This window comes from Topomyia yanbarensis, chromosome 2, assembly GCF_030247195.1.
Source record: "Topomyia yanbarensis strain Yona2022 chromosome 2, ASM3024719v1, whole genome shotgun sequence".
In the NCBI taxonomy this organism is placed as follows: Eukaryota; Metazoa; Arthropoda; class Insecta; order Diptera; family Culicidae; genus Topomyia; species Topomyia yanbarensis.
In genome coordinates this window covers 196309188-196322112 of record NC_080671.1, presented here as the reverse complement: position 1 = coordinate 196322112, position 12925 = coordinate 196309188, and the positions used below count along the sequence as shown (strand labels likewise).

The 12925-nt window shown below is 35.5% G+C and overlaps 1 protein-coding gene across 6 annotated transcripts in view; it reads left to right on the top strand.

Annotated features, from left to right (window-relative positions):
• LOC131682570 (cytohesin-1) overlaps positions 1 to 12925 on the top strand; it is a 108169-nt gene that overhangs the window by 58471 nt on the left and 36773 nt on the right. For all 6 annotated transcript variants that reach the window (XM_058964146.1, XM_058964143.1, XM_058964144.1 and 3 more), the window contains exon 4: positions 6848 to 6946. In XM_058964146.1, the coding sequence (XP_058820129.1) occupies positions 6848 to 6946 (99 nt within the window). The remainder of the gene's footprint in view (positions 1 to 6847; positions 6947 to 12925) is intronic.

Below are 12925 nucleotides of genomic sequence, written 5' to 3'. Positions count from 1 at the left end.
AGAACCTTCAACGGACCCGCTAATTTCGGCTGATTCCTTTATTGTTGTTTTTTTCACTGTATTGTTATTATTTTTATCATTTTTTTTAACGATTTGACTGTTAGCAATAAGTTTAGCATTAAGACATCATTGGGGCTTTGAAATTGATAAATACAAATACCTGCAAACGTTTGTCAAACATGTTTCAGATGTTCCATTTATTCGAAATTTCAATTGCAGATGAGGTATTTCGCTTGGAATCTGACAAATGAATGGCTGCCGTCCAAAAGGGGGTATAATCCACATTTTTCCAAAATCGACATTTTTTTCATTTTTTGATAGTTCTAAGTAATCAGTGTACTGCTATTTAAGAATTTTCAACTAATTTTTAGATTTTTTGCTATTAGCAGTCAAAGTTGACCTTGGAGGTAACCCTAGTACTAGTTGGTGTCCAAAAGGGGCTAACCCCACACTGAGTCTTATGGAAATTCAAGTTTTCTCGTTTGTTTTCCTAGGTTTTAAGGAAAAGTAGTCTATTGATTCGAAATCAGTAAATTTTAGGTTGTAGCTCACATGTCGGTGCACTTGATATAATACTGTTTTTAGTTGGATTGCATTGTACGTTGACGTTTCGGCCCAAACAGTCGTTCCTGAAGGTGAGGGCCGCTCACACACGTGCTATGTATGCCTATTTTCTATCTAATATATATTTCTTGCACAAATGTATATTATTGAGAATATTTATTCGAAAAATCCAGTGAAAGTGTCATGTTTCTATATTGAAAGTTGACCGAGCAATAAGGGATTAAGAGAAAAACGGTACATTGTGGTCGGAAAGTTAAAAAACGTGGAATCAATTATTATCTTTCGTTATAGAGTTATGGTGTCTTCGGAAAAGTTGCTGTGTGGCACTTAGCGCTTTACTTGGTTGAATCACACTAGCTCGGAATTCAGTCGCTAGGGCGCCGCTGTTATCAACTTTTTAATGAAGCTAGATAGAAATGTGGTGTCTTCGAGAAAGTTGTAGGTCCTATCATTTTAAACATATCTTCTGAAGTTGCAAACTTTGTAGGTTCTGTATGTTTCAAGATAGAGAAATTTTTAGTTAAAACATTTACTGACAGATTATGTTTTCAAAAATGCGGCATATTTCAAAACCTACATCTTCAGGTATCTTCAGAAGATATATTTTTGTAATTACTGGACATACAACTTTGCCGTAGACCCCATTTTTCTATCTCGTTCTATTAAAAAGTTGATAACGGCGCCTCCCCAGCGACTGAATTCTGAACTAATATGAAATGATCAAATAAAGCGTTAGATGGCATGTAACAATTTTGCTAAAGACATCATAACTCTAAAACAAAAGATAAGGAAAGGACGTGTGAATTGTGGGTGCTCCTTTTGAACGCTAGGTATCCCCGGGGTTACCCCCTCGAGCTACGAAAATGCTCGTGAATTGAAAAGTAGTACATATAATAATTTTATTTTTTATAGATAACATGAGTCAATGAACTACTAATAAAAACGTGTATTTTTACAATAAAAACAATACTTATTTGGAAATGCGGAATTTTTTTCCATTTTCTGCAAAAAATGTAAAATGTGGGTCAGCCCCTTTTGGACGCCGGACATTCAAATATTCCGTCATTCGCAGCTGTGTTGCAAACTGATTGCCATAGTCCCGACATATACTACACGCAGAAAAATGGATTGCACATTTAACAAAATATTGGGTCGAACTCAACCAACATGTTTGTTATCTGAGGGCTAACAAACATTTTTGTTGACTTCAACCCGGAATGTTTGTTGATTCTACAATCGTGATAGCTATTACCGTGATTTGACATATTTGTTACCTCAACAATAATTTTGGTTGGATCAACAATATTGTTTGTTGAATCAACTACCAGTTTTGTTGAACTGACAGAACATTAAATATTAAGTTTTAAAATAAAATAAAAAGTCATTAAAAACAATTAAACAGATTTAATTTATTATCAATTGATTGATATGATATAAGTACCTCAATTCGACCCTAATTATCCATCCCGGGGATGAATTCGGCGCGTTCCGCCTAGAACGGAGGATCAGTTCTTCCACGTTCTTGCTGTCGATGCTCAGGAATGTAGGTTGTGGTTATTTGCTGAAAATAAAGAGACGTCATTTATAGTTTCAAAATAATTTTCAGAAATACTTACTGATGAATGCTCCAACTACCCGCAAGCCCACAATAAATTCTTAAACTATTTTAGCCACATGCACGCAGAAGAATCAGGCCTTTTTGAATCTAAAACGTGGCGAATGACTGTTTCAAACTGAAATGGGCGTTTTTCAAAAGCATGTATTTGGTTTAGTTCAACAAATACTTCTGTTTACATTTTAAATAGAAACATTGTTGAATCAAAATAAAATTTGTTAGATCTAACTGATCCCTTTGTTAAAAACCAACAGAATCTTTGTTTAATTTCAACTAAATTTGAGTTGTTTTTTTCTTTGGTTGATACAAAAGATTTGTTTTTGTTCCTTCAAACTTGTTTGTTCGGTTAAACTTAACATGATTTTGTTGTTTCAAACGAAATATTTGTTGAAACTACTGAAAAGCCAACAAATGAATTAGTTGGTAATTTCAACCAACAGTATTGATTGAATCAAACCTGAATCTTGTTTGTCACTATATCAAACGGGAAAATTGTTATTTAAAACCAAAATTTGTTTATTTTTACTAAAATTTTTTCTGCGTGTGAAAAATTAAAACAATTTTACACTGTGAATTACTTTTACACGTTTAATAAAATTTACACACTATCAACAAAATAATTTGTTGAATCCAACAACATCATGGACGATTCAATCAAACATGATTATTAATAAAACAAATATGATTGTTGGTTCAACAAACTACAAAAGTTGAATTCAACAAACAATTTTGTTAATTCAACCTAGCTAAATTTCTGTGCGTGTACTTGAAGAACAACTTTTGCAGCCATTTAACAGATTCATTTCTTCCAGATACATATTGAAGTTTCATGCTAGTTTTTAATGCATGGAAATCATACCCAATCGATGGTAAATCCAGGGGGTTTGCAATAATCTGGTATGTTTTTGTAGAGGTTCTTTGTATGGAAACGTTAAAAATAGCTATATAGTTATAGCTACGATCCATTGTTTTTGCGTAGCCTTTGAACAATCCACACTATCGAACTTGGTGTCAAAAGTTACAGAGAATTTTTGTTAAAAGAATTTTTATTTAACACGACATTTAGAATCATATTAAAAAAACCGGAGAACTCGTATTTAAAATTTTACTAAATTGTCCAGTTGAATTTTCCGCGCCCTTTTTCAAATACAGTTTTTGCGTTATTTAGGGTCATATATAACCCTTAATCGCAATTCAGCCCAATATTCCACGGGATTCCGACAGAGAAGTTTTTGTTTGAACGCAAGTTTGCAAGCTACGGTTGAACTGGTTCGATATTACCCGGTACCTATAGAAGGAAGATAGCATTTGAAATGCTAAGTTCTTTGATTTGAGTTCAACATGTGAAAAATTAGTAATAATTTCGATCTCGAATCTGCCGAATAAAGTGCTTTCAGGGCAGCCTGTCAATGCAAAAATAGATTTTTTGTCGGAAATTCCCACCGCACAGAACCGCAAAGATTTCTGCTTCGAATACGGTACAGTATCCACCAAGCGAATGACATTGGTGTACTCTCATTTCACGACAATAAACACCAGCTCGGCCATCGATCAAAAACCCGTCAGTATAACAAACTACGCATTCTTCAAGTTGTCACTCCATCCAGCCAGACAGCTACTCCCCGCGAAGAGGAATTCTTACATTGAAAGTTCTAAAAGGAAAACTACATGTGAGTGTAAGGTCTCTGGGAGCAAGTGTATACTCATCCCAAGTAACCATTTGAGGCCACAATCTTGTGTGGCTAGATGCACGATCTATTGGGTTACCGTTTCAGAGCCCACTAATCTTATGACTACAGTGGTATTATATTCAACATTATATTGCCTCTAGAGCAGCAGTAGGTGTTGTCTTGAACGCACCATTCATCGCCATTAAGACCATCCTCTGAAGATGGCTTTTATTATGAAGTGAGAAGTTCTGCCCCCAAACAAGGCACCCTTATGCCAGTATTGGCCTTACAATTGTTGTGTAGATCTGCTGTACGCACTTGTGTTTGAAACTCCAAGATTTGCCGAAAGCTCGTCTACATTGGCCGAAGGCCATGCAAGCTTTCTTGATTCTGAAATCGATGTGAGCTGTCCAATTAGGTTTGGAGTCAATAACGTACTTAACTTGATCTGTGACAATAATTTCAGAGTCAAAGAACTGCAACGAGCGAGCTCCGATTATAATCCTTCGTTGCTTGAAACGCACCGTTGATGTTTTGTTTGGATTAACTGATAGTCCCGCATTGCTTAACAACATATAAGGCTTTCTGCATCATATCAAAAAGTGTGTTGATGCAAATACCGGTGAGAATTATATGCTAATCATCGGCGACACGGAAACCCAAGCTCATTCAATTTCCTCAACAAGCTGTCGGTGGAAAGATTCCATAAAAGTGGTGACAGCACACCACCTTGAAAACATCCGCAGGCACTCAGTTTCCTCATCTGTATTTGTTATAACGATAAGCACAGTTGTCGGTTGCTAAGCATTGTGTGTATCCGGTTCATGATATATGAAGGTACTCTTTGACCTAGTGCTGTTTACAAAATGGACGATAGCAGTATTCGCAAGTATACATGCACCAGGTATTTCACCTGGATTTATCATGCCATTTTTGTTGAAAGCTACGAAGACAGGGTAAGTAGCTAGAAGTTTCTTTTATGGAAATACGTTTCTTGAACCAAAGCTATAGAAGCTTTTCCTACTTGTTTAAGGTGGGATAGATTCATAGTTGCTGTACGTTTATACTGAAGATTAATTTGTGCCTCTAACCATACTTGACTACAGCACTACACATTTCATCATCAACTCTTGTTGTACAGGAAATAGAAGATGCCAAACACGTTGGCTTCCAATCACCTCTAGCGAACCGCGAAGTGTGTATTAGAGACATGAGCATTATTTGAATCCCACGATTCGCGAAGAAACAAACGTCCATTTTGTCTGAGATTCGCGTAACACAGCTAGGGAAACTCTGTGCGTGACTGGCATATTTTAGTCCTGCCAGCCATTCAGTCCCCGGCACGGAGAAACACATAGACTTGAGGATTTCTATTTTCGGTAGCCTCTTACGACCTGGGAGCAGGAAGGAACCCAGTGGATCAATTCTTGGTTCTCATACTCGCCGGATGTCACACGGCCTCTAGGCTGTTTTTTTCAGAGAAAGGTAATAGACTGTTATCAACCTCCCAGTGGACCACAATCACAGCTGTTGTTAGTCGCCTCTTACGACATGGGAACAGAAACCCAGTAGGTCAATGCATTACTAAAATACTGTGAGAGATACTGGATATCATACGGCATTTGATCTTTTAACCGTAAACGACCAAAACGATGACAAACTGAGCAATCATTATTTACTACATCACAACATAGAATTTAGTTTTAAATTTGATATCAGACTTTGCTCGGGAATAATTCCTTTCGTCTCGAGAGCCGATTGAGTTCTGAGAAGTTTTTTAATTGTAGTATCAGTTATCAGTAGACAGAAGTCAATTCGACTCCGGAAATTAGACAGACTTATGTAGCTTTTATTAGACATCAAGTTAAACAGTTGTTAGTGTACAAAATACGATAAATTTAATTCACGTCTTTTAAACGTATTTAGATATTTTATTAGTTGCATTCTTACATTGTTATACATTGTCCGAATCTTATAGTCCCAAAACATTCAAAGAAAGTATTTTTCTGAGTGAAACACGTTTGTTGTGGCACTACTATGCATGACTCATTTAGTATTTTTACTAAAGGATTGGCTATTTGCTATCATAAAAGTGTTTCCACGAATTGGAATAACTCACGACCAGGCAACGTCAAAACATTGTGTAAGGCTGAATTATTACCTTCGGAACGCATGCCGCTTGTACTTACATACCTACTTCCTGCCAGCCGCAAAATTTGTAAGTTCGCATTTTAATTGTACCCAGTTCGGCAAAGTTAATGGCCCAGAACCACGATGAGAAGAGTTTATCAAGCAGAAACAATTTAATCCACACATATTTCTACCGTATGTGTCACCTATATGTATATGTATATGTAGCGGTGATCGGTTGTGTACGATCCCGCAGTGGTATGCCATGATGATTAAAGGCACTCGTTCGATAAAATCGAATTAACCCTATTGAGAATGTAGACATGAGTGAGCATAAAGTTCACTCTTTTAGCAGATAAAAGCTGCCTACTCCTCCAAAAAGGGCGGGTGGTGAGGTGAAATGAATGACAAATATGGCCTGTAGGCAGCCGTATCCAACTTCATTGCAAGCCGTCGTCGGTTGGCCAGATCTATCCCTAAACGACCGGATTCAATGAACAGCAGCATTGCTCTCGTTTGTCACAACTTGTTTGTCTAGCTGGAAGGTTTTTCGCTCTTCTTAGCCCAATGATGGTGCTGCTATTCTTCTCGCCTCGTTTGATCGGAGCGTGTGCCTCCAACCAACTGCATAATTGCATATGCTGCACAGGAAACGTTCGATACGTTATAGAAAACCTTCAAAGCACAGGATACTGCTAGCAAATGAGGCCTTTTTGTGTTCTACTGAGAGCAGATGTATGTATTGCTTAATGGAATGTTCATTGTTTTATGTGGCATTCTTCCCCGTTGTCTGTTTGTAGTTGTGGGTGGGGCTCTGTGTTTCATCTATTAAAAGATTGTTAAAAGATTTCACTTTTTCTCCTCGCAGGCATTGAATTTTTGTATGAAAACCAGCTCCTCAGGATGGACCCACAGGACGTAGCACAGTTTTTGTATAAAGGAGAGGGTCTGAACAAGACAGCGATAGGTAAGTAATAGATTTCAATATTTCTTTTTTAGTTTTTTATCGAGTTTACATGATATAACTGTATTAACCATAACATTTAGTCGGGCAAATAAGAAAAAATGCCCATATGAGCACTTATAACCTACCAATAGTATTGCATATGTGGCGAGTTTCAGAACAAATTTCACAGGAAATTTATCTTTTGAATTAGCCTATTTGCGTTAGCTTAACATTATGTAGCTTTGAACATGATAAAATGAAGTGATTTTGTTGATTTTCAGCTACTTAATTAGAACATTACACAAAGCTGTTAGATCATGTTTTAAAATCGTTTGAAAAAAATAGTAGAATTTAGTTCATATTTACGATATGGCAGAAACTCTGAATGTAGCCTCGATGAAATTTTTGAGTAATGTCCGTTTTTGAGAAGCAACATTATATACTATTATAATCTCAAAATTTTTACGATCCAGTTAGGTTTGCGTAGGTTTATTGGTAACTATATTATTAGCAGACTCTTTCATCTCTGGCGTATACATGTTAGAGATGGAATAGTAACATGCTTGACGAAATTATAGGCAATTTTATTCCCTTTCAACGTATGCGCTAATTCAGTGCTGAAATGACACCAAAGATCAATGCATGCTAATTGATCGCTCACATGAGCGACATTCGGAATCTGCTTCGTAAATCCCGCTTTAAATATATTAGAATGTAGAAATCGGATATAAACATTAAGCGCAAAAATCTGACTAAGACTTTCGATGTAGCTTTCTTTTCGTAAAAAAGCAGGCGAAAACAAAACTACTCTTCAACAGACCGAGCTGCTGTACGATACCGCCCGGGATTGCGCTTTTTGTGAGTATTTCAACCGTGTACAAAATATGAAAGATAATAATATCTGCACCGACTTTTTGATTCTTCGGAATTACGTAGTAATTGTAGATATTCCTATCTATCACGGCACGGTAAGTTTGACGTGCTCTCACAAACCATCAGGCAGGGCCTTAACGAGTATTGCGAATGCCGCTATTCAAACGACTGAATTGTATCGTTGGAAGGAGATTCTTTATGCCTGTGCGCATAACAACTTCTGCTTATGGATCCAACTCTTTTTGGCACTTCATACAGCAATAAATTGAAAGTCCTTTCAATCCTACCCTGCAACGTTTTGAAACTTTGTTAATAGCAAAAAACAATCGGGTAGTTCTCACGCTGACGTTTTTATTGGAAACTCAAATGCGCAATCTCCCTGAAGTCGTGATCCTATTTGCTAATTTCTTTCGCAGAGTTTTTAGTAGTGACACTACGGGTCAATCAGATGAGTATTTGTATTACATAAGTATTCCTAGCCGCATTGTAAGTGAAAAGGACGTTTTGTTGCTGCTGATCCATCGAAAGGACCTGACCTCGTTTTAAGGTCACGATTGTTGGTGGCCAGAACATGTTTGTAAAGCATAAATACGTAAATACAACTTATTGAAAAATATTTGGTCTAATGGCGTTGCACGCGGCCTCTCAATTGAACTGACACCTAATGTACGAAAAGATTGGTTTTTCAACAGTATGTTAATTCAAATAACTCGAACAGTTAGTCCTCTTTAGGTCTTTTACGCCTGAAACGTAAAAGGGATAAAAGTAAACGAAATTTTGTAGAACTAATAGTGAACGTCACTATTAGTTCTACAAAATTTGAAAAAGATCATATGTGAGTATGTATATTTAAAGGAAAATCGATCAACACCAAAACAACAGCAAAGAGTTATGCAATATCCTAAAGAATAACGTTGAAATAAATGGTGAGATTATTTATCTTGCAATAATCATTGATAACAAGGTAACATTCAAGTCTCACGTCGACAATGTCATCAAAAAGATTGCTAAAAAGTATGGTATATTGTGTCGTATGAAAAATGATTTAACAATCAGTTGTAAGACTTTACTGTATAAATATATATTTTATTTTGATTATAGCGATTTTAACCTTTGGGTTATTCGCCTCTTTTCGTGTTAGAAAAATCTCTTTTGGGAAAATCTCCAACCCTATGTGTGGGGTTGGGAATCGAACCCAGGTGAGCTGCGTACAAGGCAATCGATTTACACTATGCCCGTCCCCATATAAATATATTATTTCACATATTGACTTCTGCTATCCATTTTGTTTCCAGTCAATCAAATACAAAAATTGAGGTTACAGCGAATGCAAAATAGAATCATGCGGAATTAGTCCAGATGTTTGCGTTTCGACTTCGTCTCTTCAGAACCACGGCACTTGACTAATGCACCGGGCTGACGCTAAGTCCATGATTAAAAACAAATATATTAGAATATGAAAATCGGAAATAAACTTCAAGCCTAAAAATCGAACGGAGATCCTTCAGCATAAGAATCGCTTAAAAATCTTAACCCGTAAAACTCAGCAAGACTGAACCACCACTATAAAAATCGGTTAAAAATAAACAATTCGTTCATAGGAGCATCCATATATCGTCATGTTTAAGATTAAAAATCGGCTGACAAAAACTACTTTGTCAGCATCGGAAATAAAAATCTCAGCATAAAAACCGGAAAAAAAATCTGGTTGTCATACTGAAGGTTTTTTTATCCGACTCTTACAGAGGAAAATACCGGTGCGATTTTTATGCTTGTAGTTTATATCCTTATAAATTTTTATACTGCAATATATTTGAAACGGGTTTTACGAAGCATGTTCTGTCCTTGCGACTTTTATTTTCGGTCGCTCAATTACATAAGAAAAATAGAATTTTTTGGAAAGGTTTGGATAATATCGCCCCCTTAATCGAAAAAAGCAAATTAGATTATCTAATTATCTTAGGAATATTGAAATTTGTGCACGAAAAGTGAAATTTGGGTGCATGTTTGGTTTCATATACCAGTCTAGATTTAATACTAAACATCTGCAGCATAATTTCAAATTGTTTAATAAAATTGGTAAAAGGCTCCACTAAAAAAGCTTGCTAATTTAGTAATTCTACGTTGTTGGTGTATTGATATTTCGGCTAAATCTGAATTAGTTATAGCACTATATCTTTTGAAATATTCTCGAGAGACTTATACTACGTTCACACTACGAGTTAAAACGTGTTTTAACGCTATCTTGATGACGTTTTTCTTGTTACCAATTATTATAACATGTTTTAACTCTGTAGTGTGAACATAGTATTACTTTGAAAAGAAGTATTCCGCTATACAAATATTTTAAAGAACTTTTAAATTTACACTCCAACTGATAGTATAGGGAAATTCAAATGGAAACCTTTCCCAAAGCTGTACACCCAAAACGTACCCGGTAAGAATCGCATTAATTACATTAATGCAATAAATACGAGCAAAAATTGCAAGCGCTCTGGTAATGTGCAAAATTTGCAAGAAGCTTCCTTGTATGTATTGCAAGAAACAGAAAAAACGAATATATATATATATATATATGTGTATTGTTGATCAATATGCGTTGGACAAAAAAGACTGCTGGCGTTGAAAAACGAGCCCGTACGAGCAGATCACTAACCAATACTTTATCCATTCACCCATGACACTATAGAATTATGAGTGGATAAAAGTCATATATAAACACTTGGACGATTTCACGATTAATGAAAATGTAACGGACTCACTCAAATTTGACCTTATGCTCTTGCGCATCGTAGCACTGACTAATAGCACTATTCTGTTCTTGTATATGAGAACAGAGCGTTAAAGCTCGTACAATCAGCACATCCGCAATTCGAAGCGGTCTCGTGTGTAATGAATGAGCCACTATATTGCGTTTAATGATGTTGGTGAGGAATTAATAAAAAGTAGGCGGTAAATAAAAACTGGCTGTGCATTATTATAACAACCATAGGCCCGTGATTGTGGTGGCAATGCTTTGACAGTTGTGTTGAAGAAACGTATTGGTCATTCTACGTCAGATTTACAACCAAAATTTTTATTCCTTAGAATTTTCTCTTGCATTCTTTAGCTAAAGCTTATCGACATTTTTAGTTTTGGCTAAATATGATTTTTTTAAGTTATTAGTTTTTCAACTCTTCAAGTTTAAAAAATAGAACATTTTTCAATCACTGATAGCTCGGAAACGATAGGGGAGACCGGGGCTAGTTGGCGGTGTTTTCAGTTTTCAATTTTTATCGCTTTGATGTAGGTAGATCTTACAAAATAGAATACGCGGCATGAAAGAGAAGACTGTTGGAAACAAGTGTTTGAAGCATTGACTCCATTTTAGAGACAAAAATATGTGACGCGGAAAATCCGCCAAATTACCCCGGCCTCGGGGTAAGTTGGCGGTATGTGAGTATACGCCAAAAACTAAGCAATCAAGATTCAATTACTTCAAGGGTCCTTTTGGAACGTACTGAATGTCTTTTCGAGAAAACTGTGTATTAACCGACATTTGCTATTATATTTCAGTTTCAATACCCCGGAATTGACTTTGATGCGTACACCCTATTCAAAAGCAAATTCTTCATAAAATTGGCCGGATTAAATGTCTCCTACATTGGCGAGATACACAAGAAAAAGATTTTCTTACTTTGGAGTGAATTCCAGAAATAAATTTTTTTGATGATTTTTTTTGCACTAATACCGCCAACTTGCCCCGTGTACGGCACCGCCAACTTACCCCAACCGCATATTTTATTAAAAACTTTTTAAAAAATAACTTTTGTTTGTGGATAGATGTAATATCTATACGGATACTGAAAGCTCTTTTCACGCGCTATCGTAAAATATAATCATTCGGGAAATTCGGCACCCTAAATAACGCAAAGTATTTAAAATTTAGAAAATTTATTTGGTATGCTCGAAAACACAATATCGCCCACAACTTCCACCAAACAAATCGTTTTGCAACAAAACCACATTGGATAACGGGTTTCACATAACTTGAGGTACACAAGAAGAGGCAGCGATATATGTCTAATAGAAACAGAGAAAAAGGGATTCCCCCAACTTACTCCAACCGCCAGCTAGTCTCGGACTCAAAAAAAAAAATAAATAAAAAAGTTGCATTTTTAAATGAGTTTACCGAAGAATATTGACCAATTAAGGGAAATAAAATTTTAGTTGTAAATCTGACGTGGAATGAGACTAATTCTGCAAATGTTAGAAGCAAATCATTTTTAAAGTAGCCTCGCAAAGCATTTTTTTGATAACATAATTATATTAAGAAGATTGTGTGAAAATTTCAGAATGTAACTCGAAGTATTTTACGAGATATTTCAATTATAACTGGCCTATCACTGGACGGTGTAAAATTGCCATGTTTTAAGTTTATAATTGCAATATCTAGCAAAGTATTTTGATATCCACTCCCAAATTTTTACGCAATTTTTTTTAACATGATCCTTAATACTTAAAAAAATTTGGACCAACTTTAAAAAATCGATTTGTTTCTAATAACTGTAGATTTAATAAGTTATTAAACAAAAAAAAGTAATTTTTTTCGGGAGGCTCATACGAAAACGAAATTTTTTTTTTCGATTTATCGATTCGTTTCCAAGTTATCAGTGATTGACAAATGTTCAATTTTATAAACTTAAAAAACTCAAAAACTAATAACTTGAAAGAAATATCATATTCTCTCAAAACAAAAAATATGTGTCGATTATTTTTAGCTAAAAAATGGAAGAAAATTTTTGAAAGGAATAAACATTTTGGTTGTAAATCTGACGTGGAAAGACCCGTTTGTAGCATTGTATAGCAAGAGATGAAGTGATTTTATATAACTGCAAAATTGCAAGCGATGCTAACATTATTTGCAAGTGGTTGTCGCATGAAATTATTGCAAGAGATTTGTGTTTTGGGGGCAAGTAATTTATCAAATTTGAAATACCAGTATTTCGGAGAACAAAAGTATTTTGATTATAAATTCCCTCGAATCGATACTAATTGATTTGACCAATCGTGTTAAAAAAACTAATGGAATCCTTGTTTGTTTTTGTCCTTAATATTTGAAAAACCTGAAATAAATTTGAACGCCCA